This window comes from Manis javanica, chromosome 2 (genome assembly GCF_040802235.1).
Source record: "Manis javanica isolate MJ-LG chromosome 2, MJ_LKY, whole genome shotgun sequence".
In the NCBI taxonomy this organism is placed as follows: Eukaryota; Metazoa; Chordata; class Mammalia; order Pholidota; family Manidae; genus Manis; species Manis javanica.
In genome coordinates, this window is record NC_133157.1 from 98,189,781 (window position 1) to 98,217,535 (window position 27,755).

The following is a 27,755-nucleotide window of genomic DNA, read 5'->3' on the forward strand; positions in this document are numbered from 1 at the left end:
ATTTGTTAGGATTACTATAACACATAGACCACATAGAATTAGGTCATCATTTTTATTTTAAGTTACACAGAGGGGCCCTTACTGAGTAGTTTGTTAAGTGAAAACCTTAGAATCGAAAAGAGTCTATGTAAAAAAGATAAGAAATTATGAATATTGAAATGGAAAATTCCATATATATATGCTCTATTGTCCTATAAAAGTAATAATAAATATTCTAGGAAAAAAACCCATTTTGACTACTTAAAATGATACTAACTTTGTTTTGTAGTTTTATATAGGCAGCATGTAGTTGCTATTGTAACTCTTCTAACATTAGAACTAACTTACAAAGTCAGGTGAATTTTGAGGAGCAGTGTAATATGGTGTGAAAAGAACCAGACAACATGTCCAGAGACCCAAACTAGTTCACCACTTGCCGGCTTTGTAAGCTTTGGAAGAGTCATTTACCTACTCAGATCTATGCAGTTATTTGCAAAATGAATGTGATAATCTCTGTGCTGAGTGCATCAGTAAGAATGCATAGTAAGTGCTTCTCCTCTTAGGTATTTAAATATGGTTCCCTCAGCAAGGCCTACCCTGATCATTTAACCTATATTACTTGCTTCCTATGGGTGTCTCACAATCTGATAGTTTCTTTGACAGCACTTACCACATGTTTATTTATGCAAGTTTATTTGTAACATTAAGTGACTTTTTATTATAAAGTTTACATAAATGCAAAGTTATCATCATAGTTATTTTATTAGGCAATATATCCATATAGGCAAATAAAACCAGGCAAAAGTTTGTATTTCATTATTCCAAATTACAGTTCATTGAACACTTTTCAAAAATAGTGGGAAAATAGCATAATGGCAATTTCAGTTAAGTCTTCCATACAGATTTGGAGTTTTATTGGAACTTGAGGTAGACAAGTGATTTGTTATTTTCACTTCTAAAATGATTATAACTTGCCTTGCCTTGCTTCAAGAAGCCAAAAGAGGCAAACCATTATTTTCTGTGAAAATTTCCAAAAAAAAACCTTTTCTAGTACACAAAGGTGAAGTGTATCCTTATTCTCATGCATCAAATATTAACTAAGAAATTATTTTCCAAATTTGAGTAAGTTGGAATATTAGTTTTTACAATTCAGAAGTCCAGGCTGAATATTACTTACTAGAGTTTTTAAGACTCAGAGACTAAAAGATAAGGACTTAAGGCTCCTAATATAGTCAGCTTATGAATAATGCCAAAAAACTATTTCTAATAAAAATTTAAACCATACCTCATATAATCAATAGTCATTCTATAAACTATAGAATGTCACTTTGCACATTGATTACATGATCCTATATATAAATTCTCCTAAAACCTTTTCCAGTCCAATCATTATTGTTAGGATCCTGATTCTGGTCTAGATCAGTTTTAAAGTGTAAGTTGTAGACCATTCATAGATCATAAAATCAATTTCATTGGTCAAGAATAACATTAAAAAAAAAGAAATAGAAAAATATGAGTATATCACATATAGTAAAGATAAGTGTTATTTTTGAAATCTGTTTCATAGAAATGTGGGGTATATACACATATGCACAGGTCTACTGCATCATGATGTAAAATGTGGGTCATGGTCAAAGGGTTTGCAAGCCTAAATTCTATATCAGTCCACTTGATTCATCAATCCACACGAGTAGCCCAGAACTGAGAATTCAAAGGTGGGTCCTAAAGCTAATCTATGATACCTTCAAAAAAGCCTTTGAACCCTGTGCCTGCCCTTTGGGCTTCTCAAGAGAAAAGGAAATCAAATCAAATGTGATTTATTTTTCAAACAGAATTGACTCCATAAGAACTGACCAGATTTCAGTAAATAACAAATTCCAAAGACACAACGAGGTCTTGTGAAAAAAGTTTGGAATTTTTTAATTTCAGCATTTTGAAAATTTTAAATTGTAAAGGGTAAAGCATATATAAGTATTGTGGGTAAAACTGTGAAAAAATAACTTCAAGGATGGTATATTCATTCTGTAAAATTAAATGTATAAAAATATTTATTTAGAAGCAATAGTTTTTAAAATTATGCAGATTTACTTTAAACTTTCATCTGTAAAGATAGTGTTTTTTCAAATCACTTTATTTTTTGGTATGATTCTCTTTCATGCTTAGGCATGAGAACTGGAATTCATGGCTTAGTGAAGAAAGATAAAAAACAACTAATAATTTTTCAAAAATACACATAGCATAGAAATGCCTTTTGGTTCTAGAATCATGCAACATGCATGCAGTACAGTATTGAGATTACTTAACTCCATCTATAATTTACAATAAAGTTGTCATTTGAGAGTTTCTGCAAACTCTAGCATTTCTAAAACTTCACAAAAACTTCCTTGAGAAAGCAATAGCTCCTCCATATGATTTTCAAGTCAGTTCACTACAGGTTTTACTTGCTGGAGACCACCGAAAATCCAACCCATCTAGGGACGCGGGGAGACCCACCAGCTGAAAGGCTGAATTGTGGTGAAGTTGTTCACCATCATCCACGCTTCAGGATTCGTTGCTGGGTTTAGAAGAAAGACCCTGATGAATAAACAACTTCCAAGCCCATGAGGACAGGAGCAACTAAGTCAAAAACATTACCTGTCCCCACGAAACCAGACGACGGAAAGGACTAGGATGAAACGTTTGGGAGACCTGAGGACGCGCCCTTCGCGGGCCGGGCACTAGGGGGCGCCGAGCCCCGGCCCGGCTCGCGCAGGCCTTTCTTTGCAGGTGTGGGAAGGGCTGCGCGGCTGGCAGATACTCACTCACCAGCGGAGAATCAAAGGAGGGCTTAGGAGAGCTGCTCAGCCTGAGCGCCCTCGGAGACAGGCGGCGGTGAGCTAGATAATGACCGTGTGGAAGCAGCGAGCCACGCGCGGGCCAGAGTAAGTCGCAGTCCGACTCGGCTGACGTCAGTGTGCGGCTCGCCTGAAGTTTAACTTTTCCACTGCCCCGCCGAGACGCGATTCCAGGAACTGAATGACGTCAGCCCTTTGAACTCGATTAGATGAGGAACAGACCATTTTCGACGTAGGAAGGAACAAGCAGCCAGCGCACAACACTCCCGACACGCTCCCCTTTCCTACGCGGTTTCCGAGCTGCGTTTGTACACAGCGAAGAATCGGAAGCTTAATTTTTCACAACTTAAACACTATGTAGTTTAACTTGTAGCTGTTTGGATTTGCAACAGGTTGCAGAGGAAGTAACAGCTCATTTTAGGGGAGTAGAATGGAGAGAAAGACAGGATTACTGCCTTGGTCAAGTAAGCAATACAATACTGAGCAAAGAGGCAGTTACACCAAAGTGCCTTAGAGTGAGCTCATAAATAGACGTGTATATTACAAGAAACTTATTACTCCTCAACTACTAGAAAATTAATATGTTTCCAAACACAGGTTCCTAAGTAATTTTTCTATACTTAAAAAAAAAGTGCAGAATAAATTAAAATCCCTCTTGAGAATTCTTACCTGTTTCATCTCCAGTTACAGCCATGATGGGCTTCTGCATAAAGCACTGGCTTGTTTCCCCATCACAGGTCAACATAAAGTGTTACAAACTGTCAAGCGTGTGCAGGATAAGTAGGAGTACTGACATCACAATGACATCACTAGCCTATCACTGCCATCAATTTGCTTTGTTACAGACAAGCTCACTGGAACCAAAGCACTATAAAAAAACCCTTCCTGTAATTAAACCATCTTAATGCTCTTGTTTCTCAAATTTACACAAAAAATCTATTGAGATGGACTCTGGCAAAAAAATATCTTATTAGCATTAAAAATTACATGGTTGTTTCTTATGGGGCTACTACTGTATCATTCTTTTACTCAAGGTTTCTAGGTAAGAAATGGTGGCATAAATACTATTATTTTTTATAACTTACAGAAGAAAAAAAAGTACTTGGGGATTTTAAAAAACATGACAATCAGTCCAGAAAGACACTGTGAAATACACAGAAGTGTATTTCTTAGACATGTCTCAATTCACCAAGAAATACCCAGCCACCTTTGTTCATTTAACACATTATTTGCTGAACCATTTGCTACAGGGACATAAAATCCAGCTGTTTCTAAGGTGACAGAGAATTTGCTCCTTTCACTTGAGATGAATAAATACTGAAGTTTTAAAAACCCACTATGCCAAACATAGTATTATATAGCATTCTACCATAAATATAAAACTGAATCATATGAATCTGCTGATATTTTGACTTTTTGGTTCACAAAAACAGCAATTTCATGTGGCTCAATCTAATACATTGTTTTCCTAAATTAAAACTCCTCAAAAAGAATTTTGTGATTAAAAAAATTTTTTCATAAATAAATCATAATTACTATTTTAAAAAATTTTAATGTCTTATTTGTACCACTTAATGAAGATTCAGCACATGAAGAGGTAGATCACAGCTAGAAATACAATTTTAAGATCAGACAAAAAGCTAGCTCATGTTTCACAGTATAACAGACTGTAGCCTGGGAGAAACATGATTTACAAGTCTACTGCACAAAAATAAGTGACATGGCACTGAGACTTATCTTTGTCAGTGGGCTGAACAAAGCTCATTCTTAAATTCAGCCTAACCTCATGTCAATGAAAGTACATTTTGCCTTACTCGATTAAGCACCTTAGTAATAAAGGCAGGGACTTTACACTCAAGTTTAGGAGACGAAACATCAAGGAGCATCCATGCTTTTAGTCAGGGATTCTCCAGAGCACATGAACTGAATACATCTTGGCTCAGCAAGAATGTCAGGGGATGTCAATCCTAGTCAGAGGCTCCCCATGAAGGACTGTTTTCCAACCCAGGCACAATAAGGGTTTGAGTCCAAGAGTTCTAGTCGGTTTTACTTGCTATATCAGAAAGTTCAAAATAACTTTAATCTCAACATTTCTCTATATTGGCACATAGGTATTCAAGAAATATTAGTGTAAAAAAAGGGTGGAGAAGAACAAGGAGGAGAAAAGTAGGTTGCTTGGTTGACTACTGCTATTAGAGAAGTTCTAACATATTACCTGGACCAGGTAAACTCATTACTTAGCATACAGAACTAAGAACATTTTCACAGAGGAGTATTTCGCCTTCATTCAGCATATGGTTATTGAACACTTATCATATGCCAGGGACTGTACTAGGTACTAAGGATCCCAGTCCAAACAGAAGTTACCACTGAGGCAGGAAACAGAGCATCATGACAGTGTGTTACATGCCCTAAAAAGGTACAGTGGGAACGGACTATGTAAGCCAGATTTGGAGGATCAGGGAAGACTTTCTGGAGGAAGTGTTATACAAGATAAAACCTGAATAATGCAGACAATTGGCAAAAGTGCCCCTGTCAGGGCAAACAGCTGTGAGGGCATGACATAGGACAAGAAATGAAGGAAATTCAGCTCAGACCTGTATTCCAAAAAAGGGAGAAGGCTAGTAAAGAAAGCAAGACCTAGATCCAACAGAGAGCCGGGCCATGTTAAAGACTGTGGACTTCGTTTAACAAGAAATAGACATTCACTGAAGAGCTTTGAGCATGAGGCTGAAATTATCAGATGTGAATTTTAGAAATACCTCTCAGAGCTACAGAATGCAGAGTACAAGGCAGAAAGGGAAATGCTGGAGGCAGAGACTTTCATTTTTAAGAAATATTTGTAGTTCTCAGAATCATTGAGAGGGATGAAGAGCATCTAGTGAAACTTTCAGGAAAAAGTTCCCAAAACCAGGCCAGGAAAGGGTCTGCTGCCCATGGCATAACTAGGAAGATAAGGAAGATGCTGTGCAGTCCAGCTTCAGAGCAGCCAGAGGATGGTTAGACAGAGGAGACTGCAAGAGGCAGGAGAGAGAAGAAAACACAGTAAGAATGAGGGATCAGGGAAGTGAAGGGAGCAGAAGCCAATGTGTTTAACACTGCTGGAGACCAGTCAAGATAAGGTCTGAGAACTGACACTGTTCTCTCAAGACTGCTGTGGCCTTGCAAGGGATGACAGGATGGAAGGTAAGAAGGGAACAAGTAAGACAAGAATGCCCACTGACCTTGCTATGTTTATCACAGAACTAGACTCCTGGCCACCATTATTTTCAGAAAGAAGAGAAAAGGAAAAGAAAAAGGCAGGAAAGGAAAAAAGAAAAAGAAATCAAGAAAAATAAAGATTGGAGAGGAAGAAGCAAATGTCTTACTCCTATTTGATAAAAACATTTACATAGTATCATAGATTTACAAAGAATCAACATATTATTGGAATTAGACTAGAGCAAGTTTAATAGATAAAAACTTTTAAAAATTAGCAATATTTCTCTACACAAGAACTAGAAAATGCAATAGAAGGGTACCATTCATAAATAGCAACAAAAATCATAAAGTATTTAGGAACTAACAGAAGAATATGAAAGATATCCATGGAGATAAATTTTTAATTGTTAAAAGAAGTTTAAAATAAGATCTGTATAAATGAGACATTGTATGCTTTGGAATAGGTCAATTTAACATTAAAAAGACTTCAGTTCTCTCTAACACTTTTGCACTATTGGTAGGAATGTAAACTGGTACAGCCACTATGGAAAACAGTATAAGGATTTCTCAAAAATTTTAAAGTAGAACTACTATATGATCCAGCAATTCTACTGGGTATTTATCCAGAAAATGTTAACACGAAAAGATATATGTATTCCCAATTCACTGCTGCATTATTTACAACAATCAAGAATAACTTAGCAACCTAAGTGTCTGTCAACAAATGAACAGATAAAGAAAAATGATAAAGAAATATATATGCCCCACCCCCAACACACACACACACACACACACACACACACTGGAGTGTTTTGCAGCCATTGAAAAGAAGGAAATCTTGCCATCTGTGACAACATGGATGGACCCTGAGGGCATTATGCTAAGTGACATGAGTTAGACAAAGACAAATACTATATGATCACACTTACATGTGGAATCTAAAAAACAAAACAAAAAACTGAATTCATAGATACAGAGAACAAATTGGTGGTTGCCAGAGATATGGAGAGGTTGGGGGGAAATGAGGGAGTGGGAGAAATGGAAAGAAGGGGGCCAAAAGATATAAACTTCCAGATATAAGATAACTAAGTCCTGGGAATGTAATGTATAGCATGGTGACTACAGTCAACAACACTGTGTTGTATACTTGAAAGTTTTGAGAGAGAAAATCTTATAAGTTCTCATTACAAGAAAAAAATTATAACTTCAAGTGGTGATGAATAACAATTAACTAAAACACAGTAGTAATAACTTATTGTCACTTATATCACTGTCAAACCACTATGTTATACAACTGAAACTAATATAATGCTATATGTCAACTATATCTCAATTTAAAAAAAGGCATCTTTTCTCCCTAATTTATAAAATAAATATAATCTCATTACTGGTTTTATTATTCTATTATTATTATTTAGAAACTCAAACTTTTTCCAAACACATATGAAAGAATAGTGGTTCACAAAATCAAAAAAAATGTTTTTAAGACAAAAAAGGACTTCTTCTCTAAGATAACAAACCAATATGGTACTGGCATATAGGAAAAGAGACCAATAGTACAGAATAGGAAGTTTTGAGACAGACCCAAGTATGTATGAGAACCTCCTTTAGTTAAGATTGCCCCCTAAGTCAATGGGGAAAGGGCAGACTGGCTAGTAGGGGCAAACTGAAATGGGTAGTAGGGGCAAACTGGCTCCATTTTAGAAAAGTGAAAATGGATCCCCACCTAGTACTATATTGAGAGGTGAGCATAAGGGGGATTAAGGACCTAAATGTGACAGGTAAAATTATAAAGCTATAGAAGTAACACAGAAAAATATCTTTGTGACTTATGGAAGAAAAACAGTTCTTAAATAAACCTGAAAACACAAGACATAAGGGAGTATTATCTAAGCAAAACATAAAAAGTTTCATAAAACCACAATGAGATATTACCTCACACCAGTTAGGATGGCCAACATCCAAAAAACAAACAATAACAAATGCTGGCAAGGATGCAGAGAAAAGGGAACCCTCCTACACTGTTGGTGGGAATGTAAATTCATTCAACCATTGTGGAAAGCAATATGGAGGTATCTCAAAAAACTAAAAATAGATACACCATTTGACCCAGGAATTCTACTCCTAGGAATTTACCCAAAGAATGCAAGATCCCAGGTTCAAAGACATATGCATCTCTATGTTTATTGCAGCACTATTTACAATAGCCAAGAAATGGAGGCAACCTAAGTGTCCATCAGCAGACAAATGGATAAAGAAGTGGTACATATACACAGCGGAATACTATTTAGCCATAAGAAGAAAACAAATCCTACCATTTGCAACATGGATGGAGCTAGAGGGTGTTATGCTCAGTGAAATAAGCCAGGCAGAGAAAGACAAGTACCAAATGATTTCACTCATTTGTGGAGTATAGCAACAAAGCAAAATTGAAGGAACAAAACAGTAACAGATTGACAGACTTCAAAAAGAAACTAGCGGTTACCAAAGGGAAGGGGTTGAGGAGGGTAGGAGGGGAGTGAGGGAGAAGGGGATTAAGGGGCATTATGATTAGCTCACATAATGTAGGTGGCTCATGGAGAAGCCAGTATAGCACAGAGAAGACAAATAGTGACTCTACAGCATCTTACTACGCTGATGGACAGTGACTGCAATGGGGTTGGGGAGGCCTTGATAATATGGGTGAATGCTGTAATGACAATGTTGCTCATGTGAAACCTTCATAAGACTGTATATCAATGATACCTTAATAAAAAAATGCAAAAAAACCCCAACATTTAAAAACTCTCTTATTAAAGTATCAAGTTTATAGTGCATTTGTCAATATAATAGAAGTAAAACAAGAAAAAATGATCATTCTTTGTTATTGACTGATCAGACATATGGGGTTCATAATAATCAGGGAAATATAGTAGATGGCTTTAATTTTACATTTAAAAGAAAACATTAAAGTATTGGGTAAGTACTATGAATTATTTTTACTCCATAATGCCGCCATTCAGTTCTTTTATATGCTTTTATTACGGTCCATTAGCCCCCAAAATACCTAAGAGTAAAGCTAAGTATCAAGATTTGTCAATTATAATCTCTTTTCTCCAAACTTGAAGGACTTTCAAATTAAGAGAACTGATATTGCTCTGCTTAAAATTATCCTATATCATAAGTCCTCAGCAAATGACCAAGAGGGACAGAGTTAAAACACAGGATTTTTGGAAGCTGTATTAAATATATTATAGTTATTATGAGCACAACTGAATGAAATTAAAATAATGTATAATTCAATTTAAATGAACACTTAGGTTACCCTCAAAGCTTAGAGCAACATCCCAACTTTTATTTCACTGCTGTCAACTTCCATAAGTGGTAGTAGAATGGGTACCTCAGAATTCAAATATACTAAGAACCGTTTAAAGAAGAAACAAAAATCAGCATGTTTGGAAATGAGAGGTCTAGAAATTAGACTTGAATGTAACAGCTGGGGAAAAACCTGAATTCAGAGCATCATGGACTAGATACTTAAATTTTCATACACAAGGTAATAAAAAGGAAGTAGTACAACATTCATAAGCCCAAATGAGGATATTTAATTTAAAAAATTCACTCATGTTTCCAACTCCCTTTTTCCCTCATGCCATGCTGAACAGAACCTTTCTTTACAGCCAGTAAGGCCTGCTAAAAAGTGAGTCATACAATTTAAGTTGTTATTTAATGCACTGAAATATTTCTTCTTTAAGCCTTTTAGTGTCCCTCCAATTTATGACCTATATATTTCAGAAAACTACAAAATCACCACTCAGTGGGGTGATATAGTAGTCTATAGGTATTCTAAAGGTACGAGATTAATAAAATATACCTTGAACAACAACCTGGCTGCCTGGGACAAAGAACTGCTGTGAGCCATCAGCTGATTGTGCTGCATACTGTACAATTGTAGCACCTGGTGGAGGAGCTCCTGAATTTGTCATTGTTAATGCCTGTAGTCCCTGAACACCGTCAGATCCTGGGTTAGAAATCTGGATTGTTCCACCTTGGGCTATAGCAACTTAATAGAAAAAGAAAAGAAATATTAGAGAATTTCAAGATTCATTTTTAATAATCCCAGGTTGGGAGAAAATACTCTGGTTCTATGCATTACCAAGGCTTCTCATTCTCAAGTTACCCTGATTTCTCTATGCTGAATTGATAAAGACATCTTTCTTCATGGGACAACATTTTGCAAAAGCTCATAAACACTTGAAAATATCTTATATTCAGAATTCTTTGAAATACATAGAGTCCATGGGATTTTCCGTCTCCCTGACATCCACCCAACTAAATTATTTAAGAGGAAGAGTGGAGATGCAGACAGGGAGAAAGTCCAGCTTTCTGAATGTCTCTGTTTTTCAGGTATTTTTAGTTACAAATAGCATTCTTCTAACATTTAAGAAATGCTCAGTGAAAATCCATTAAGCATCACAATTATAATGAATTTATGCAAATTCATTGCATGTATTTCACCTTCATTCAGCTAACAACTTTTCTAATTTATCATCAAAAGAAAGTAACTTTTAATGGAATATATGTTATGTATTTTTATTTTAAAGCTCAAGTCTACAAAACTGTCACCTTTTACCATTTTGACTATGTCAGGAGAATCCTAAAATATAAAATGTTAAGTGGAAGGACCTTAAAAGGTAACTGCATTGGAAGAATGTGCTACAATATTTACCTCTCCCAAATGTCTTGAGTAACTAGACCTAATGGCAACAAACATATGGTAGACTTCCTCTAAATACAGACTTGCTAGTCATGTTTAAAGTTAACATATTAACCAGAAGTTTCAAAAGAATTTGATCAAATGTTTGTTTTTAAATTTTACTCTACTGGACAAACAAGTACTGTTAAAAATATCTGAGACTTCTGTGTACTTCAAAATAAAGATTACAACTCCAGATTTTAAACATTAAAGATTAAGTGTTTAAGGGCTCTCCTTTTTTAACAAAAAAATCACATATAAACTAGCTGAATAGACTCTACAATGAAGATAAAAACACGATACCAGAATAACACAATACCTATAAATCAATGTAATTACTTTACAGGGATGTTATAGTAGTACCCAAAATAGATGGAGTATTTCCAAGGTATTCCCTTTTTAGTGGTATCTAAGCAACCACCACTTAGTTGATGACCTGATTATATAAATCTGTCAGAACTACTGGAAAGAGTAACATTAACAATCTCCAGCTCCCCGACCTAAGGTTCTAGGGCTTAAACACAGAAAGATGAGTTGACATTTTAAAAAGGATTTCAACATAGATACATTCTCTACATTTTAGTTCACTGACAGGCCACCTATTAGAACATGATTGACAGAAACTGAAGAATCAGTTACCGAATGTCAATAGTGCTAAGGCCGAGAAACTCTAATGTAATAACACTTATCTGGCTCATCTAGAGGGTTATATTCTGCACACATTTTAAGAACTAGATTTTATCATGACTCTCCAAAGATTTCAAGGGTCTCAGGATTCACTCCTTACAATAAATGGGCTTGGGAGAGATCTAACTATGTCTTTCCTTTTTAAAAGAGAAGTATGAAAAAGAAGAGATTGCTTGTATCTTCATGGCTGTATATGAATGAATTTCATATGTTATCAGATATTTGACTGTGTATTTTCAGTGGATAATTAGCATGATGTCAAGAAACAGCGCTTAAAAAAGAACAGGCATAGGCAGTGTAACCACAATGAGGAGGAAGCTCAAAGCCTAGCAGATAGTAGGCACTCAATAAGTATTATGAATGAGTGGCTATCATTTCCTCAAGGCAGACTATATTATAAATAACCTAAGTCACTTGTGAATCTAGAAGAATTAAATGAAGTATGGTTTCAAATTCTAATTACAGAACTTAGTTTTCAATGCCAATACAATTATTAAGCTTTCAAACTAGTGAAAGATCTAAGGTCATAGTTGCTTCTAAGGATAACCATGAAATAGGCAGCTAACAAATATCCTTACTTTTTTAGTTTTCATTCTTTTTTCCCCCATAGTTTCAATCAAAACTTTGCTTTTACACTGAAAAGCTGATAAATCAAGAATCTGTTCCTCTCAACATTTTATTTTCTGGTCTCTATTATATAATTAGATGTGGGAAAGAAAAGCTAAACACACACACACAATGTTACCTCTCATTTGAAAATAAACAAGATTTCCCAGTGCATCAAGATATTGGAAACAGGATTTATGTATGTGTATATTCAAAAGATTTGAGGAACAAACTTATTTTAAGTTACAAAATATTCAATAGTGTAATACCTGCTTTCAGTAAACACACATCAAGAGAAATAGTAGGAAAAACTGAAATGAAGTTAACTAAATTGAGTTTAGTCACATCTTTGTTTTCACTATTTTTTTAAACTTACAGAAATTTTCCAAGTAAACATAAAATTAGAAAGAATTTTGCACCATCTATTCTCTGCCCACTCATCCCAAACCTCAATTTTTGTCTGGAGTATTTCAAAACAAATCCTAGATATCATGTCTAGCTAATCATTTTTAAATAAAACGATTGGCCCTTATCAGGCCCATTTGTAACCAATATAAGTAAAATAGCTTTATATTTCCTACTAATTTCCCTTTGGGGACTTAGGCTTTATTAATGTTTTCTTGAACTAACACATACAACTAAGGCATAAAAGCTTATACCTAAGGCCACACTGTTGTGCACAATTTAGAGTCCACACTGGTCTATGAATAGGCTCAGACTCAAGCTGAAATGAAAGTTTTAAAAAATTTTAGAATATATGCCTACTTATTTTCCTCTTTCAAGCAATCCTTATCAACATCATGTTTTCATAAAATAAAATGAAAAGTGGACAGCTAGATTATATAATCAGTTAAATTCTGCTTCACTGTCCATTATTAATTGACTCAAGCCTGCTGCTCACAGTAGTGGGGAGTAAAGGTTAGGTATACTTGTCCTAGTTGCTGTGGGAGTTCCCTAACTTTTTTTCCCCTTAAGTCTTAGGTGAGCTATATACCCTGTAATTAAGCAGGTCACTCTGTACCCACAGGTTAATTGCTGGATACACTGACCTTACATTAACAAAGAATTTGTCTAAATAGAGTATGATTGGTAATTTACTAAGTATTTTTCTACTAAGTTAATTTTAGTGGTTGCACAAACATGTTTATATATAAAGGATACAGCATCCTTATATAGTCATGGTATTTAGTTTCAAATCAGTGTTAACCCAAGCATGGTTTCCCCATCCCCAACTCACCATAAACCATGGTAACTAGGACGATATTTTATCAACTAATCTAGGCAATAAATTTGTTAAAAACTTCTGGTATAAAAAATTGTGTTTAAAAAATATTGTTACTTTCACTACTCACTACCATTCAGCACTTCTCTCTTAGAGTTAGTAATATTACTGAAGTAAGGCAAACATTATTAATGGAATGAAAATTCAAGAATTTGGGTAAACACTTTTTTAATTAAAAAAGTAATATTTTAAGTCTTAATCAATAAAGAAGAGAAAACAAATAAGGATGGAAAATTGAAAAAAGAGTTTATGACCAAAAGGGGAAGCAAAATTTATTTAAATTAAGATTTCATCTGATGTTTTTTCACTTGATGCTAACATCTTTTTCATCCTAAACCTGTATATATGAGCTAATTCAGATACATAAACATGCAAATATTTGGTTATAACAAACTATTTTTATTCCAAATTGCAATAAAAAGATGCATAAATAGAACTTCACTGAATTAACTTTAAAAGACCAGACCTTATTCCAGTGAATTCTCAGATTTAAATTCAAAAAGTGACCACAAAACGGCTTCTCTAAAGTACTTGTCCTAAAAGCCAAGTGGCGCATACAGCAGGACAAAGATTAAAGGAGCCCCGTGCTGTGAAAGAGCAGCAACACCAAGGCTCGAAAGCCAGATACACACGAAGTATACATCTTCTATGTTTGCTCCGAAGTTACAATGGGAGAACGGAAGCAATGTCACCACTAAGAACAATAAATGCAACCGCATTTACTTTAGAATACATAAGCCTCTCCTGTGCAAACTCTTTTTATGAAGAAATGGAATCAGTGTTTATTCATGAGTCTCCTGAGAATTCTGAATTCTTTAAGCAGTCCACAAAGCTCACATGTAATCGTGAATTCAGATTGACCCACTTACCTTCAGCTTTTAAGAATTCCAATACGGATGTTAATAAAGACTCATTCTAACAAGGTTCTTAGTAAAGCAGGAGCAAGCAAAGAGACAAGGGACATTTAGAAAAAAGGAGTAATTTGAAATTGTGGGTGATAATCTTTCACTGGTAAGGGAAGAGGTTGGGTATGGTAGAGTGGGAGATAAAAAAAAAACTGCATCTTTAGAGAATTAAAAAACTACAAACATTTAAATGTCTTTAGTCACTTTTAGCATGTTTATGAATTTACTCTCATTTAATGCATAAGTATCTTAGGCAGCAAATAACATTCTTTGCTAATTCTAAGACTATCTGAACTGCCATCTTTCAGGTAAATTCTCTTGAGACAGAACAGATATTCTTTGACCAGAATGACTTCATCGGCATATACCCCACCTATCACTAAGGTCTGTGCTGCCATTAAAGATTTTGCAAGTGTAGCTTACCTTCTTGGTGTTACAATAATGAAACCCTGCTTATTTTAAGTTGTTTTTCCTACTCACAGCAGGTAGCCTATTCTAACTTCTTAGTTTTTGTGACTTAAAAAATAAGTTGAAATAATAAGGCCAACTTCTATCAAATTTCTAACATTCAACAATTAAAAATGTAACTGTATGAGAAAACCTGAGTGCACTTATTTTTATTTTATTTCTTTAACTTTGACTCACAAAGTCCTTTAGTTTAGTTCTTTCTGTTTTTAACTCCAACTCATTAACTACATTAAAAATAAATAATCTAAAATAATAATCTCTGAAAAAAAAACAAAGCAAACTTTGGGGGAAAGTCATCCATAGATAAAAGTTGAAGAAAGAATTAAGCTAAAAAAACCATTTCTACAACAAAAGAATTAAGCTAAAAAAACCATTTCTACAACAAAAGATTATAAAAACATCTCAAAATAGGTATACATAAATACATAGAAAAATCTCCAGAAATTCTACTAAAATCCTTTGCTAAAAACCAAAGGGTATGTACAATGTTTCTATTTCTAGATAGTTAGGAACATCAAAACATTAATATCTGTCAAGTTATCCCTAGTAAGAAATATGATTAGTGAAAATGGTTATTGCATATGTGTAAATATACATTTACCCTCCAATTAACAACTAAATGTCTTCTTAAAAGCTTAAGTGTTAGTATTCACTTTCCTAAGAATGATCAACATAGACAAATGTAACTAAAATGTCTAAGAAATGTATTTTTAACAAAGGCAGTATCACTTGTCATGAATAATGCAAATTTTACTTGTGGACAGCACATGCAGACCCACCACACTTTTCCACCAAAGTAACCACCAGGATCATACTGTATGGGTCCAAATTAACAAACCTGTGTTAAGAGACAGCCCATGACCTCTAATGTGGCAGACAGAAGAGTGTCTATCTCCTAAACATTCAATTTTCTAGTTCTTAACCAGAACCCTTGACTCCATCCCTACCATCACCACACCATGGTGACCTTTAATGCCGAGCCCCTGCTGTGAGCGAGGATTAAGAGCTCCAGAAATAAAGGCTTTGGCGCTGGCTGCAGAGAAAAGTTTCATGACTGTGAATGAGACATTGCCAAAGATAGTTTACAGTTCTCTCTTCTGTGACAAAAGCAGCCTCTTCCTCTATGTTTACCTGTTATCTCCTTTTGTCCTCCCACTAACCCTGAGATGGACAATTTAGCAGTATTCTCACTTCAAAGGCTAAACACCTGCAGTGTGACCTCCTTCTATTCAGTGAGTGAATAGAAGGACCGTAGCACCTTCTCCACATGTCTCTAGCTTCGACATTTTCACAACCCACTATGTGTCCATGATTGCATATTTCCGGCTCATAGTCTAGGCGAATTAGCCCAAAGCATCTCCTTCCAAGTCACTTGTAAAGGGATCACTCTCCTACCAATTCCTAAGCAGCAGCAGAATGCGTCAGAGAGATGTTTAAGACGACAGCATCTTAGATCATCTCCCAAACTTCAAGATGTCTTAACATTATTTCATCAGTAATTTCAACCTTTTCCCTGTCATGGCAGAAATGGAAAATGATAATATGAGTACAGCCCACTACTCAAGGCAGAACTGATCAGCCAAGAGGTTCCTGCAGCTCTAAGCCCACCCGGCCCCCCTCAGGGGATAAGGGCACAAGAGAGGCTTGCACTTCTGTGCCCAGTGTGCAGCACTGCAGAGGCATGCCAGCTGGCACGCTGATGTAAGGTTCTAAAACTCCCTCCATATATGCCCCAGGGGCCATACACAAAGGTATGTAAATCAGAGAAATATGAGGGGGAAATGACAGTGAAAACTCTCAAGGTATAACTCTTACAGACAGTGGGGAGTTTTCTTTTCCTAACATTGACTTTGGACATGTCCACTCAGCAGCCTGGATGGGCTGTGAACAAGTTAAATACCAATTCTACCAGATATTGTAGTAGGACCTACCCAAAGAACCAGAATTACCAAAGGAGAATTAGTTCAATATTAAAATCCAGATCTAGAGGACTCTAAAAAAAAAAAAAAAAGATCTTCCCTTATACTATAGCTTCTTTAACAGCCACATCTTAAATTAAGACTTGGGACTTTTTGCTAGATATTATTACTTTTTAAAGGGAAAACAGAAAAAGTACTTAAAATCTTAACACTATATGTGAACCAACACATTTAATACCACATTTTTTCCAGTGCTTAAGTAGCTTTTTTTTAAACTTTTCTTTCTGTTGTTTCTGTGGCTTTTCTTCCCCACCTTTTCTTTTCTTCCTAGTTCTCATATTTTAATAAAGTAATTTTTATGTATCAAATGTTCTTGATTTGGGAAAAAAATTAGTGCTTTAATTAGAACAAAAAGCACAGAATTAACAGCCCATTAAAATGCACAAGACTAAATGTGAATGTATCTGTTTATTTACAGTTTTTGATACTTAAAACTTCAAATAAATGATCTGTCCAATTGCTATAGTTTTTAAAAATAAATCATAACGTTTTCCATTCTCTTCTAGGAAAAGCTGTAGCACAAATTAACATAGTGGAGAGTAGTGAAAACAATTACATTTAAAACATAGAAACATACATACCTCTCTTAGATTAGTAAGTATAATATCTAATTTTTGGTAACAAAAGCCAACAAGAATGAAATACAATTATATCTTGTTTTGTTTGCATGCATCATAAAGATAACAAAAAGCAGTTTTTAATTTTTACTAGACATGAATATAAACATATATAAAAATAAGACAAACCCTTTATTTTTACCCCCAAAATTTCTTCTGTATTCAGTAAAAAAATTTTACTTTTCAAAAGTATATGATAGTGCTCGCTTTGGCAGCACATATACTAAAATTGGAACGATACAGAGAAGATTAGCATGGCCCCTGCACAAGGATGACAAGCAAATTCGTGAAGTGTTCCATATTTAAAAAAAAAAAAGAGTATATGATGGCCGTCAGTACAAATCTCACTTCTTTAACATGTATTTCTCATTCTATAATACACAGTTTAGAGATGATGATGCATTTTCAAATGGAACAGTTAAACGCCAAACCTCAAGTTGTGCCAATGTTACTAGTGGAGACTTAAAGCTTGAGCTCTGTATAGTATGGAATTGCAGCATACATACTGTATTGCCCCGTGCTAGTCTGATATATGCTAGTTGGTACTGCCATGGTAGCGATGTTAGATGGCATTCCTTCTTCTTCTGATTTTTCTTCTTCAATCTTGGGAACACCAGGCACATCAGAGGAAAGTTCATTCAGTATTTTTCTAAAATATAATTTAACAATATAAACAATTAAGTTACATGAATGAGATATACAACAGAAAAGCTAAGGGTAGAATCAGTGTGATGCATAATTATTCTCCCTTTTTGGAAAAAGTATTGTTACAATAATAAACTTAAAAAACTTACCTATAAGAGGGTCTTCGTGAAAGGATTTCTCTACGTTTATGAGAATCAATTACATCTTCTGATTCTGCATACTCATCTTTCTCTCCAAGTGTTGCTACCTATAATACAAGAGTTTCTGAAATTCATCATAAAATATATGATCTCCTTCATTCAAAAAATGGTGGTTAAGGGTCTCTGTGTACAGCACTAAGCCAGGTGCTGGGGAAGAGCCTAGAGGCAGGACACACTGACCCTGCATGATTGGAGCTCCTGCCTGGGTTAGGAACGGGAGCACAGAAACAGACATTGCAGTTGTAGAACAAGCAGATGTGTGGGAAGGAATGGTACAGATAATACACACTATAGAAATGCAAATTAGAGAGTGGACGGAACGTCAGGGGAGGATAGAACTAAGCATAAGATAGATGAGACCTATGATGCCAGCACGGAAAGTACTCTCACAATCCTGCAGGAAATGCATGAGCAAGAGACAGAAGCAGGAGAAAAGGGTCTCCATTTCATTGCCTTCTTTACAACACCACAGCTGACCTGAGCTGCGTCTTCAGATTAGTCATTAGATGGGTTCAAAGAAGAAATATTTAAGCAGATAAACAACTGAGTAAACAAGCCTGGTTAAAGCTAGGATTTATATGACAAGAAGTAGGTTGGGGCTTGACGGTGGGACATCTTGAAGGTCAAATTAAGGAATTTTTCCTTGAAATAACAGAGTTTTAAGCATGATTTAATTTTCAAGTCAAGTAGGAATATAATACATGATTAAAGAAAGTCAGACAACATGACTGCCTCACTATATTTAGCCATTTTTCATTCAGGGCTGAGGGTAGTTCTGAGTATACAAAACTCACTTAACTTAAAATTATGATTACATGGAAATTTCATTTGGGGAAAATCAAAAGAGCTTATTAAAATATCAACAATGCAATAGGAACATATACTTCCCAAGGCACATGGATGTATGGATGTGCATGAATGTTCACTTCACATGTGTGTTTCTTGACCATGCTTTGCTGGTCATGGACTCCCCACATGTAAGCACACTCACCAATGAACAGGACTTAGAAAAAACATTGATGCAAACAGATTATCACCATCAAGTATCTATCACTTTACACTGGGCTTTTCCATTTCTCTTACGTAATCTTACAAGCCCTTTATTAAGGTAGGCTATGATTTTACCCATTTTAGAAAGGTGGAAATTGAAGTTCCTGCAGAGAGATTAAGTGACTTGCCCATCCTTCAGCAGGGAGGATTTTCTAAGACTAGAATTTGCACCTCTCTCTACAAAGATAATTAAATTATCCATTTAACAAAATCCAAAAAAGCCTACTGAATATAAAGACAATACTTTCTTCCAATATCAGTCAAGTCAAAACTGAGTAAGAATATCTGCATCCAAATAAAAGTCAGAATGCAAAGAGGAGAGTGGAAAGCCTTTCTCGTTTTAAAATTAGCATCAGAAAGAGTAAGAAACTCTTGGAATCAAAGGTCATCACAGAAAAAAAGACAACACTGAGAATTATTCTTACTTTTTTGAGCAACACAGGAAAATACACCTGTGTCGCAAAGATAACCAGCTTTTAATGCATGTGATAAGTTCAAATATCATATTGCAACCCTTATCCTTATTCTGCAATAACTATACTCCAAAATGCAGGAAAAGGACAAGACTGATTAAGTATGTGTACCTAATGTTTTTCTCACAGATCTTTTGTCATCAATTATGTTCAAGTTCAACATTTAAAGGATAATGAAACAAACCAACCTAAAAAAGGGATACATTCAGTAAACAATAAAAGTATGCTTTAACCAATGCACACTTAATAATTTACAGCTATTGATACAAAAAAAAAGTTTTAACTTTAATGTTAAGGATTTATGACTAATCTTTATAATACTAAAACACATCTCTGGATGACCAGCACAATAACAATCATGCCCACAAAAACCCAGGATTCACCTGAGAGCAGTTCATGATGTATAAGCATAACACCAAGGTGACAATAACACCATATTATTTTCTATGGATTACACATATTGAATTAAAAATAAACCTAAATTTCTACCTACCTACTAATGTGAGTATTCATGAAAATAGCATTAGTACTATAATCTTTATAGTACTGTATTTGTCAGACATCTTCTCCAAAGAATCCTCAAAATATTTTTAAGCACCATTGGAGAGCTTTGCTAAGGAAAACTGAATCTGAGCACAGAGAAAACAACTTTAAGAATTACTCATCTGGCAAGTACTCATCCTAAAATTAAGAGTTGACAACAAAACTGTACCCCTCAAGTCACCTCTTTGTATCTTGCAGGGCACAATGCACTTCACATATAAAAGGAAATTTCTCCAACTATCTAATAAGATTTGAGCATAAAATCTGCACAAAGAAAAAGATGCTAAATGAATCAGTAAAAGAAAAAGAAAAAAGCTTAAGAAGTCGAAGACAAATCACCCAGGAAGGATGCTAACCTGAACAGTTTGTATTTGTGGTGACTGAATAACCGATGGCTGTGGTGTCTGAATTACTCCCTGGATATGTACAGTTTGGCCTGAAGGTAACTGTACTAGAGTTACAGCTGGGGAGCCTCTTCCAGTGCCTGATCCAGGTATAGAAACCTACAAAAATGATCAATGTTGAGGATTAAGAATTTTTTTTTCTTAAAACAAATACCATTCACTATTATGACTAGCCTATTTTCCCTGCTTCTCAGAAATGACATGCAAGCGAGGGTACTTACCATTAGGAGGTGGCTACTGTCCTCGAACAGTCACTCTCTGACGTGACAGATATTAAAGAATCATGCTCCTCACTTCTGGTTCCCATGCTTGGTAACTAAGAATGTTGCAAGCATAAAGCTCTAAAGCAGTTAAACTACCTCACTACAACCTCACACTTACTAACAGTGAATCCTTACTTGGGACACAGTATGAACTACCCTCTCCAACTTCTTAAGAGAAATTGGAGACAGAACTTAACTATGTTGAATTATTTTTTAAGAAATGAAACATTAGATGTATGATATTCTAATATTACTCCAGGTACAAGCTAATGCCTTGTCAGTATACTGAAAATCAGTGATTTATGACCCCATAATCACAAAAATGACACAAGCCAAAAATATTCCAGGGTTTCTCATAAGCCTTTAGGGTCTCTGACCCAGAGAAAGCTCAGGCCTTGAAGCTGGCAAGGCAGTCCCCACTTTTCCTCTCTCCTTGCTTGAGCATCCCCCCAAGAGGGCCAGACCATCACTTAGCTTACAGAGTAGAGAGCATTGCCATCTCCCAGCTACCTTGATGCATTTTTTTTTCATAGTGTGCAGGCCAGTTTTATTAAAAAGTATTAAATCTAATTTTTTTTTAACCTTGATGCTTTTAACAGAGATCCCTACCAGCACAACACAGTACCTCCAATCTCCCTGCCCTCAAAACCTGCCATGCTTCCTAAGTAGTGAACAACTCAATCCTATAGACCAGTGTAATCTTAGAAACTTTGCTTCATTTCACTAAGTTTCACTATTCATTATGACTTACTCTAAACAGTCAAAGACTTTAGAAATGAAATAAGCTACCAGTTTCTATCATGAATGGTAACAGAACCACAGGATCTAAAACAAATTTAGAAGGAAACCTCCGTGTGGGACTTCACTTTAAGGAATACCAATGATTTCCAATCTATTTATACTTTAAAAGAATTGTTAAAAACTGATTCTATAACAAATAATTATAAGACTTATTTACAACACCATTCCCTTAAAAAGCAAACTCCTTTGGCAATCCAAAAATAAAAAATCTTTTTATCTATGCAAGAGAACTTCTGTGGTGAGCATTATTATTAGGTGCATTAGGGTAGAAAGCAGAATTGAGAAAACTAACACTAACAAACAACAGTACACCCAACAGTATAGGACTAATTGCTCCAGTGTACAGGCCGTGAAAGCCACAGGAGTAAGACCATGGGCTAGAAAGATGGGTATAGGCCTGAACGAACAATCACTGAAGGCTTTGTGTAGAAGCCGCACTTGGAGACAGGCCTTGAGGGGAGTCTCGATAACAGCTGGAAAGAAAAGTGAGAAACTAGGGCAGAGTCACCCAACATGTGGCCCAAGAGGCAAAGTCACTCACACCCCTACCCCTGGAGTGTTATTGTCTGCTTCAGATTTTAGGGGAAAGAAAAAGGTTATCCCATAATAGAATTAGTAAATTAAAAAAATAACATTGTATCCTAAAAATGTTCCCAGCACATAAGGTATGGGATTATGTATGAATTATAAAAGGCACCCACCTCTGGGTGGATCAATTACCAAAAGGTACTCCTTTCACCCCACAACTAATCCTCAAGGTTTCTATCAAACTAAAAAAAGTTTGATAAGAAATTTTACTGATTTTAATCAATAAAAATTATTGATAATCTCAAAAAGCTTTTGTTTATGTGACTTAAATTCAGGTTTAAATACTAAATATTTAACAACTAGCTTTGGGAAGGGAAAACCTCAATTTGTAACTTTTATTGATTTCTAATGTAAAATGGCAGATTTCAAGCTACCAACAGATGACACAGAACACAAAATGGGAAAAGATACATACAATCAGCTCTAACACACTACTGGTTGTATGTATTGATGTTCGCCATATTAGAAATTGAAATGGAGACATTTTAAAAATAATTAGTAACTCATTTAAAAATAACAATTCCATTACATGCTAACATAAAAATTGCATTTTTCAAAACAACAAAAAAATTAATAACAAAGTGTCAATATTTTATGTCTACAAATTCTTTTGATTTCTGGCTTAAGTGAAAACAGGTAAATTCTTATACCTACTTTTGCACTGAATCTGTTGCAGTATGTTATCTTAGTTGATATGTGAAGAAAATTTGGATCTCAAAGAGATATATGATTGGAAAAGGAGAACTATAAAAGTTTTTCCTGAAAAATGTAGATATTATTCTTTGCTATTACATCAGAACTTGACAAATGTTTTTTTCTTAAAGATCTGTTGCAGTGTGGAATCTGAAACTGTATCAGTCACATTAAAATATGTTGATCTTTGGACAGATCTTCGCCATGCCTGATTCTGTGACACCATGCAGTAGTTATCTGGAAAATATTGGCTTTCCCGAATGCTGCCACATTCTGATGCCGGGGTTCTTGTTTGCGGAGTCTAAGAATGAACTTAGCAAACAGTCACTGTAGGAAAGCCAGGGAAAGGCTTTTACTGAGAGATACAGTGAGAGGACATGGCTCCTGGCTCACATCGGAGGGGACAAGAGAGCCCATAGTGGTGCGTTGTCTAGGGGATTTATAGGTAGTTGAGAGACAAAGGGCTAGGGATGCAAACCCACCAAATGGTCTCTAAATGTTTATCCCTGAAGAGACACTAAGTTTCTTATCAGTTTTCTGGATTATTTTACAGAGTTAACACAAGAAATTTACTGCTCTGATTCTTTCCCAGAATAGCAGCTTCTTGGTTTGGGATCATATCAATCAAGGCTGCCTGTCCTGCTCCCAAGGTGGGCTGAGTTATTGTCTGTTTGCTAAATAGTAAGTTAAGAATCTTACTTCTTAAAAAAAAAAAAAAAAAGAATCTTACTTCTTAACTTCCTGGGTGTTAAAATGCAATCTTATCTTTAAGACGAATCCTTCCTGCCTTTCACTATGTTGTTTACAGCTGGGCTCGCTTGCTATATTAATTGCTCAGGTTATATATTACTTGATTAGGGGCTGAAGGAGGAAAAGCAGCATCTGCGTAAATATAAAGATAAGCTGGGCCTTTTAGCAGCTAAAGTAAATTTTACAGTAGACTCATTTAATTGACACAAACAAGACATGGGCTATGCTGAGGTATTTTCTTATCTGGAGGATGTTTGAACATTCCAGGCCAAGTTACTCCAGGCTTTTAGTTTTAACTAATCTGCATTGGAGAATGCTTATATTCTTAGTTTGATATTTTACTTTAGAGAAGTAATGTGACTCTGACTTTGTTTAATTGTTCAATAGTTTTCATAGGGGTATTTTTCCAAAGGCCCTCATCCTACTCTGACTACACCCATGATCCATCTCAATTCCATTGCACACTTCTGAAACTCACATTCATTAAAGTCAGTATCAGTCTCATCAGACACCATCAAGCTCACAATGGTTGATACAGAATTTTCAAAAATTCAGATCTTCTACTTAAAACCTCTAATTTTATCACTGGCAACAGACACTCCCAGCTGTTTTCCTTGAAGTGACAAGTTCACTTCATCTGCTTTTGAGAAAATGTTTTCCAAATACTCAAGTTTGAATACCCATAGTATTAGCCATTCCTTTGAGAAAATTGATGCTCTGTGAGAGAAAAATCCAGCTAATTCATCTCCCCTCTTAACTGTAAGAACTGGTTTTCTTCAAGACCACTAGTCTTCAGTATGTAGAAATGTTTTTAGTGAATGTCCCAATTTCATAACATAAAGGTAACACAACAGGTCAAGATTGAATACAATTGGTAACATTTACTGCTTCATCGGGGATATTAAAAGAAACTGGCTTTTTTTAACTGCAAGTGAATGGCAGCAAAGAATAGTGATTACTAGCACAGCTGGGTGCCGTGGACGTAATTCCTGCTTAAGGCACCAACGGTTTTACCTTCCATTATTTCTGCACCATCAGTACAAATGCCAAAACAGAAAAAAAAGAAAATAAACCTTACCATTAATGTGAAAATAGTTTTGTCTTCCCAAACCTCTTGAAAGGATCCTCAGAGTCTCTCTCAGCATTCAGCATACCACCCGCTGACTACTGCTGCTTCCTGCTCAGGGAGCCCCCAGGCCCGGCTCACAGCTGAGGCCTGAGCACAGAGTGCGAAAGCAGGCTGCGATTTCAGCTCCACCAGAGCAACACAGCCCAAAGCCCCATGTCCAATAACTGACAGAGATTTCATGTGCCAGAAATGGAGCAAAAAATGGGAACTGTACCCAAAAGTGCTACAAGTATTCTTACAGACTGGACCTGCAGATGAGATGGTAGTGTATGTCCACACTCACTTCCTGTGGGGAATGCCCCAGCTTCAAAGAAATTAGGTACTTTGACAAAGTGATAAACAAGTCAATATACTGGCAGAGTTTTGATAAACATGTATCATGCTTGAAGGTGCTTTAATTATCTTTCAAGTATAATTTTCAGGATTTTAAATTATTAAACAATCACTTTATCAAATGGTTTAGTGTCAAGAATGCCTGGTGTGCAGTCGCACCCACTAATACAAAACTTTATTCTTATGATTCTGTAGATGAGTGGTATGAATTCTGTAACTACAACGAAACTTCCTTACTCCAAACTTTGTGAAGTGTAAAAACTCAAGAGACAATGCATTAAATGGCTGAAAACTGCTGAAATAACATACCCAAGAGTTGGAATTCAGATGTATCATTAAAACAAAACTCTTAGATCTAGAGAACGTGTCAGACATTCTATATTTTCACTGGTTTTACCAAAACAAGTGACTTGCATTAACCTATTACTGTATCGGTAGAGTTAACAGGCTAAACTTCACCATTATTATTCATGAAAAAAAATTCATGTGGCTCTCTACCTCTAACATTTTAGCATTATTATTATATTATTATACTGACCACATGGGCCACAACTGAATATACAGTGCACTTAAAGTAAGATATGGCACACAGACGGCATAGAAGGAACACAGGCAAGGATTCAAGAACATGTACGGTAGCCCTAAAGCCAAAAATAGATAAATAAAGAAGCATCTTTTTGTTTTGAGTAATGTGGTAGATTCAATTTTAGGTAGCTTGGTTGAAAGCAATGGCTGGGCAACAGTATGGCAACCAGGTGGAAATGTTCACTAGGCAAGGAGAATATGGGACTGATGCTGGTTTAGAGCTCAGCCAGGAAAAAAAGATCTGAGAAATAATGACAAAGAGCTACCTATAAAGAGTATTGTAATTACTTAATTCATAATGGGCAAACAGAATTCTAAAGAAGCATTGGGAAGAGAAGGGAATTCTTTCCTAAAAGATGCTACCATTACAGACATAAACTTTAGTTCACTTGAACTAAAATATGTATACTGCAGTTAGACATGGAGATCTCTCTTCTAAACACTATCATTATAAGACATTTTAATAAGCAACAATCTCACAGAAACAAGTCCTATTTATGAATGAACTCATTCTTTTATTCTCTCAAATATTTACTGGGCACCTGCGATGTGGACCAGTCCAGACAGTGGGGATTAGCAGTGAACAAGAAGTCTCTGCTCTCCTTGATCAGAAAGAGACAGAAAATAGATGAAGAGACAAATACATCATTTGGGGTAGTTCCAAATTCTTTAAAGGGACAATAAAGCAGGGTAAGGGATCAGAGTGACCAGGTTGGGGGAATGTGGAAGGATGCTACTTGTGGAAAGCTTCTCAGAGGAGAGAGAGAATGTTTGCACAAAAAACCTAAATGAAGAGACAGGGGAAGCCACAGGAAGATCAACAAGTATATTCATCACATTCCAGCAATCAAGAAGGCAACTATTCAAAGACCAAAACCATAAGATGTCTGTATATTCATGATTTTTATAACTTTTTATGAGACACTAATAAAAGTGTGTAGAATGAACTCACAGTAGACATCATTTACCTTTTTTTCCAGATCCCCTGAAGAACAATCTTCCTCTACAGGATAACTGAAACATGGATTATGCTGAGGCCACCACATCAACCAAAAACCCCGCTATGAGTTGATCTGAAATGAGTTGCGATGATACAACTGACAGCCTTATTTGGCTTTGCAAGTTAAAAATATCCTAATGACACTTATAACTGGGAAAACCTCACAATGTTGTAACCCAGCATTTGATTAACACCTAGTAGACTAGCTCCAATGCACAGCTAGGTTCCCTTCCAATGGGGTTTATGATGTCACAGCACAGCTGCAAATGTCACAGAGCTACTGGGCCTGCATTCAAGAGAGTTAATAAAGGATGAAAAAAATGTGAATTCACAACCTGGCTGATTATGCTTTCAATTCTGCTGCCTGAGAAATCAAATCTATGTATTACCTATTGTAATTTCAAGGACTACAATGAAAATCCACTAATGCAAACAAGAAGTTGGAAAATTATTTTGGCAGGATATTAAGACAGGATTCTCAAGAGTCTTTCTTCTATGAAAAAACAAAAGTGTTTAAAGATTATTTCAAATATTTTAAGGTTTAAAACAGGAAAATACTATAAATTTGAACACTTGAATAAAGATGCAAAATAGTCCAATTTATTCTTTAAAAAGTCATATTTAATCGTGCTAAATGAATACAAACACAAAATGAAAAATGTAGACTTGGTCTTATTTTAGTGTCCTTAATTAGCATCTTTCTTTCCCACTGAGGTTTTTTAAACAGTGTGGCTAATCAACTGCAAAATTCAATGGAGTTGAATTTTACTTAATTTTACCTAGAGATGATTAGCTGAAGATATTTACTGGTAACAGAGTTAGTTAGCCACATAAGACTGATATTTTTATGTGTACTATGTTAAAATACTACAGAGTACATGGGGATGTTGTCTCAAATCCTTCAAATACTATCTGAGATCTATAATCTGAATACAAAGGACAAAATGGATCACTGTTTCTTGTACTGTAAATATAAATGGCTGAATACTATGTCTCTTTTTAAAA

At 35.5% G+C, this 27,755-nt stretch overlaps 1 protein-coding gene and 1 non-coding gene across 26 annotated transcripts in view; one reads left to right on the forward strand and one right to left on the reverse strand.

Annotated features, from left to right (window-relative positions):
- Nucleotides 1–27,755, reverse strand: part of CREM (cAMP responsive element modulator) — a 72,149-nt gene that overhangs the window by 10,832 nt on the left and 33,562 nt on the right. For 6 of the 25 annotated variants that reach the window (XM_017653452.3, XM_017653462.3, XM_017653453.3 and 3 more), the window contains 4 exons: nucleotides 20,561–20,707; nucleotides 18,088–18,185; nucleotides 17,800–17,942; nucleotides 9,868–10,056 (listed from right to left, as the gene is read on the reverse strand). The exons of 1 other annotated variant lie outside the window; for it this stretch is intronic. In XM_017653452.3, coding sequence (XP_017508941.1) covers nucleotides 9,868–10,056; nucleotides 17,800–17,942; nucleotides 18,088–18,185; nucleotides 20,561–20,707 — 577 coding nt within the window. 18 more of the 25 variants (XM_017653456.3, XM_017653464.3, XM_073228931.1 and 15 more) reach the window with 13 other exon arrangements.
- LOC118971002 (U6 spliceosomal RNA) lies at nucleotides 17,493–17,599 on the forward strand. The gene has a single exon (XR_005059229.1). It is a non-coding gene; the product is annotated as a U6 spliceosomal RNA (small nuclear RNA).